At 40.9% G+C, this 5451-nt stretch overlaps 1 protein-coding gene across 3 annotated transcripts in view; it reads left to right on the plus strand.

Annotated features, from left to right (window-relative positions):
• tbc1d9 (TBC1 domain family, member 9 (with GRAM domain)) overlaps nt 1-5451 on the plus strand; it is a 32775-nt gene that overhangs the window by 22388 nt on the left and 4936 nt on the right. The window contains exons 16-22 of one of the 3 annotated variants that reach the window (XM_032538726.1): nt 910-1150; nt 1335-1400; nt 1760-1846; nt 2815-2883; nt 3307-3410; nt 3514-4341; nt 4883-5222. In XM_032538726.1, the coding sequence (XP_032394617.1) occupies nt 910-1150; nt 1335-1400; nt 1760-1846; nt 2815-2883; nt 3307-3410; nt 3514-4326 (1380 nt within the window). In that variant the 3' untranslated portion in view covers nt 4327-4341; nt 4883-5222. Of the gene's footprint in view, nt 1-909; nt 1151-1334; nt 1401-1759; nt 1847-2814; nt 2884-3306; nt 3411-3513; nt 4342-4881; nt 5223-5451 lie in introns of those variants that run through there. The other 2 variants (XM_032538734.1, XM_032538742.1) reach the window with 2 other exon arrangements.

Consider the following 5451-nt stretch of genomic DNA (forward strand, 5'->3'; position numbering starts at 1 on the left):
TTTACATCTACAGGAAACATTCACCATTCACGCACATTCATACACTGTGGCCGAGGTTGCCGTACAAGGTGCCACCTGCTAATCAGATATACACTCACACACATTCACACTCCGATGCGCAGCACCGGGGGCAACTCGGGGTTCAGTGTCTTGCCCAAGGACACTTCGACATGAGACTGCACGGCAAGGGATTGAACCACCAACCTTCCGATTGGCAGGCAACCACTCTATCACTGATCCAAAGCCGTCCCTGTGTACCTCCAGCTCCCACTTACTGGTTTGCCACCATGCTAAATATTGTTGTAATGATACACCAAACCCAAGATTTGGTTCGTATCACAATTTGGGACCCATGATTTTTTATAAACCTTGATTCTTTGGGGGGGTGGTGGAGAGTTATAATCTGTAAACATAATGCTTTTTTTTCTGCCACATGGCGTTGTTTTGTCATTGATTACAACCCACTTTGCTATACAGTTATACAACATAGACCTTATTTATTGATATTGATTGATTTCAATGTTGATCGATCCAAAGATTCTTTTGTACCTTTTAAAATAATGTTTCCAGAATCGTTTTAGTGGTTCATTAACCACCGTTTGAATGAGACATAAGAATAGACATAAGCACACCTGTGCTATAATCATTCTGACTGATCAGCATCTTGATATGCCACACCTGTGAGGTGGATGGATTTTCACAGCAAAAGAGAAGTGCTCACTAACACGGATTTCTGAACAATAGTTGAGACACATAGACCTCTTGTATACATAGAAAAAGTCTTTTATCTTTGAGTTCAGCTCATGAAAAATGGGGGCAAAAACAAAAGTGTTGCGTTTAATTTTGTTCAGTGTATATTGACTTGCATGTTATATTTTACAGTTCTGCCCCCTCTTTTCCTCTCTTCAGGCAGAGCACCTGACCAGCTGTTACTGGGGCGGCAGCAGCAACCCCACAGAGCGCCATGACCCCAGTCTGCCCTACCTGGAGCAGTACCGCATTGACGAGGAACAGTTCAAAGGCCTGTTCAACCTGCTGTTCCCCTGGGCCAACGGAGCCCACTCAGACCCCCTGGCTTTGCGCCTCTTTTGTCTCCTTGACCAAAACGGAGATTCCCTCATCAATTTTCGGGAGTTCATCAGTGGCCTGGGTAAGTTGGTCCTTGTAAATATTCTTTGAAAGTAATGGTTTGTAATAAAGCGGCTCAGTTGTCAAATTGGTGTTTGACGCTGTCATGATTCTTATGTAACGGTATAATTGCATCCAAGGTGGTGTGTCACATCTGAAAGCAGTTCAGATGTGTCCGATCTCTAAAGCTTGTTGGTGTGTTTTAGGTGTCCTGTGTCACGGGGACCTTACTGAGAAGCTGAAGCTCCTCTACAAGATGCATGTCATACCTGGTGAGTGTGCCTCCATGCAGTTCAGTGAAATCTTTAGAACACAGTGGAAAATATTAAATTTTTTTAGTGAAGCAGGATTATTAGCTGTTCAGAAAAGAGGTGGCTCTGTGGAAAATGTTGAGCTCTTTGTCTCACTTGCTGGACAAATCTCTTTTATACCATTTACTTTTGTCAGCATGCTTCTTTTTTTTCTTTTTAGATAACTGACAAAAAACTTTTTAAAGTACTTACTGTATTTTAAATTCAGTCGTCAACATAGCTTTATGTTTCTTATTTGAAAATTTGGGATAAAAATAAAATTAATTACAAAAAAAGGCTGACAGAATGTTTTCACAAGCCAAGTTGAATTTTCCTCCCAGATAACACTCATGAACCGGAAGAGCCCGACTCTGCCTTTGAGGCCACTCAGTATTTCTTTGAAGACATCACTCCAGGAACGTCCATCGGTAAGAACCTAAGGTCATCTTTTATTGTGATCAAATTTGTGTTGCTTTGATTACATCCTTACCTATAAGCACATTATGCTTGTGCACGACAAGGATTTAATATAACGATATATCAACATAATATGTTCCCACACCATGCTGGGGGCCCACTTTTTTCAAAACCCCTTCCTGCCATGGTGACATTTCTTAACCACCTTACCGCGACCACAACACCACCCTCCAACCCTATAAACTCTCAGATTACAGATGAATAAAGAAATGACTTAATAAAAAATAGTTAATGAATAAAACAGTACATTAAAAACAAAAAAGTACCAAAAAATGGCTCTGAACCCACTTATCAAACAATTCAAAAAGCAAGTAAAAAAGGGTGAAAAATTATAGATTTCCCCTGCGTCGTTTTTGTGCTGTAGTTCCTGACGATGTTTCTAGTTATAATATAAAGGACTTGAGATGAATGATATTTGCATGAGTGGAATCTGTTTTTGTGGTTATTATGGGATTGCCTTGATTTGCTGTGGAAAATGTCCTTGTATTAACCTTGAAACTGCAGAAAACGCATGCAGCCTGTATTGTGCACAATGACAGGCACAAAAACAAATATATTCACAAGTTAAATTTTGCTGGCACACTCCTGCAGGTGTATCCTGAGTGGAATACACAGAAGCGAGAGAAACTGCCTCAAACACCGTTGCTGATAGGAAAGCTGATTTTTAGACCACTAAACTTTCAGAAGTCACTGATGTTATTCTGCTCCACTACACCCTGTGTCCTGGGTGTAGAGAAGGAGAGGCAGTATGTAGCTTGGAAGCAAGAAAAGAATATGTTTGAAAATAATATCCTTGTCTTCAAAATATAGAGGATGCTGCAAAATGATGGGCTCTAAAAGTTCAGTCTAGCTATTGGAATGAAATATTCCTACTTTAATTCAATTGAAGAAATGTTTATGTTTGATCTTTTCTCTTCAGGTCATGACTCAAAGTGCAGAAGTGAGAGGGATGATGGCTTTGTCAGAGTTACATTTAAGACTGAAAAAGGTAAGCAGCATACAGCAAAAGTAATATAAAAGCCTGAATGTATAGATCTAATACAACACATTACAAGTTCCATTTATCTAAAATGAGCATTTAGTCTTGTTCAAATAACACAACATTTAGTCTCAATTAGCAGCCAATAAAAAAAACTCATATTTATACAAAATGTTATTGGGATTTTTCATGGATGGAACACAATTGTTTGTGAAGTTATCATTCACTGAAAAAAAAATCTAATTTCCTCCTGCATGTGTATACAGGATATACCCCTTTTCCATGATGCAACAACACAAATTAGGTTCAGCTCTTCCCATATTGTAGTCTTTAATTACAATACAGAAACAAGCAGATAATAATGGCACCCACATGTTTTTAAAAACAACAAAGTATAGTAAGAATTAATAACATTATTTGTACATCTTACAGTGAAGAAACTCAACACTCCTGAATATCGCCATTACCTGAAACTTTGGAACCAGGAGACAAAATCTAAACTAGAAAACACAAAAGACCTCCCCAAGCTGAATCAGGTATGACTTCACCCTCTGTATCTGTTGTCATATACAGTATGTGCATAAGAAGCTAAGTAGTAGGGTGGGCTATAACTGACCCCTGAACTGTTCTTTCCTCCAGAGTCAGTTTATCGAGCTTTGCAAGACCCTCTACAGCATGTTCAGTGAGGATGTTGCAGAACAGGAGCTCTATCACGCCACAGCGACAGTCACCAGTCTGCTGCTGGAAATGGGAGAGGTGGGAAAGCTCTTCTCCTCCTCTGGCAGGAAGGACCACAACATGGAGGGTGAATCGGGGCCGAGCACGTGCACGAGAGACGCCACAGATCCCAAAAGCATCCCGGAGGCCGTGCTGGATGGCATGTTCCAGCAGCGGGGCCAGGGGGACGGCTTTGCCCATGCGGGTCTGGAGAACAAGCCTAGCCCCTGTGAGGCGGGGAAGGGGGACGAAGGGAGTGAGCAGCTGCCGTCTATGCAAGACATCAGGCTGGAGGACTCCTCTCCCAAAGACGCAGGCACTTCATCTGCCATGCTTATCTCTGATGATGAAACCAAAGATGACACTTCAATGTCGTCTTACTCGGTGCTCAGCGCTGGCTCCCACGAGCTGGACGAGAAGCTGCAGTGCGAGGACATTGCAGATGACACGGTGCTGGTGCGCAGCGACGACGGCGGCAACGGTGAGAGAAGTAACCGGCCTCAAGGCGGCGGCGGACCCCACGACAGAGGACTGCCTCACAGCACGAGCATTGATAAAGACTGGACCATCACGTTTGAGCAGTTCCTGGCATCTGTGCTCACCGAGCAGGCCCTGGTGCGTTATTTCGAGAAGCCAGTGGAGGTTGCGGCTTGTATAACAAACGCCAAGAATGTGCAGAAAGTCGGCCGTCCCCTACTGTCAACAAGTGACTATGAGATCTCGCTTTCTGGCTAAGATTTCACACACACAGACTTTTTAAAAAGGGAATCATGATAGTCAGTCGTCAGTCTCGGTGAGTTTTAGAGGACAATGAAGGTGGGTGTATGTGTATGATAGTTGAATGAATGTGACCAAAAACTGCTCTTAGTGATGTATTTTACCAAACGTGAAAGACTTTTATTATAACAATCACTAGATTCTGTCCTACTAAGAGGGAACAGGACATTAATATTAGGGTTTGCTCCAATGAAATCAGTGTGTACATGTAGTAGCCGTACTTTATAAACATAATGCATAGGTATTAATGTAATCTCTAGTACTCTTAAGCTATGTAGATGTAAATGTCCATGATACTGTAAACTGGGGTATATTGATAGTCAACGCACGATCACTTAACATTATATCTGGGTCAAACAATCGCTTCCTTACTTTACAATTCCGTTTGCTGTTGAACATAAAATGTTTTTTAGTTTCTCTTGGAATAATAATACAGAAATACAAAACCAAAGCTGTGAAAATTCAATGATGAAGTGAATTTTCATGTGTCACTGTTGGTTTTTAAACTATTTTTCACACACACACACACACACAAGTTCTGAACAGTCACTCCCCAGGATAAGGTCCAATGAAATTATTACACTAAAGGTGTTGAATGAGAATCCTGCACTTTCTTTATGTTTACATCATGGTGTGGTCCACTAATATTATGGCCTTTTTTATATTTAAAAAAAACTATTTTAACATTTTTTGCTCTGTACATTTTTACGTTTCTGTATTCAACTTGTTTTTATGTGAATATTTTTTTTATTTTAAATGTCCAGGTGTTTATTACTCTGGATTCTGATGCATTGCATAGGCTATTACTCCATCTAATTAAAGTCACAGTATGATTGCTCCAATGCTGCACAGAACAAAGTCTCAAGCCTTTTTCCTCAATGCCACTATATGACCAATATCAGTAAGAGTGTTACTGCCATCTGGTGGAAGATCATTTATAATTTAAATAATTTATACTTTTTGTTTGTAAGTAATCACTACACACAGGCCTGAAATACACACATGCTCAAGACCTAATCATGCACAAATAGAGAGATGTCAGAGTGAGTGGGCTGCCGGCTGGACCAGCTCCCTGAGTGGTTG

The sequence above is a fragment of the Etheostoma spectabile genome, chromosome 2 (assembly GCF_008692095.1).
Source record: "Etheostoma spectabile isolate EspeVRDwgs_2016 chromosome 2, UIUC_Espe_1.0, whole genome shotgun sequence".
NCBI lineage: Eukaryota > Metazoa > Chordata > Actinopteri > Perciformes > Percidae > Etheostoma > Etheostoma spectabile.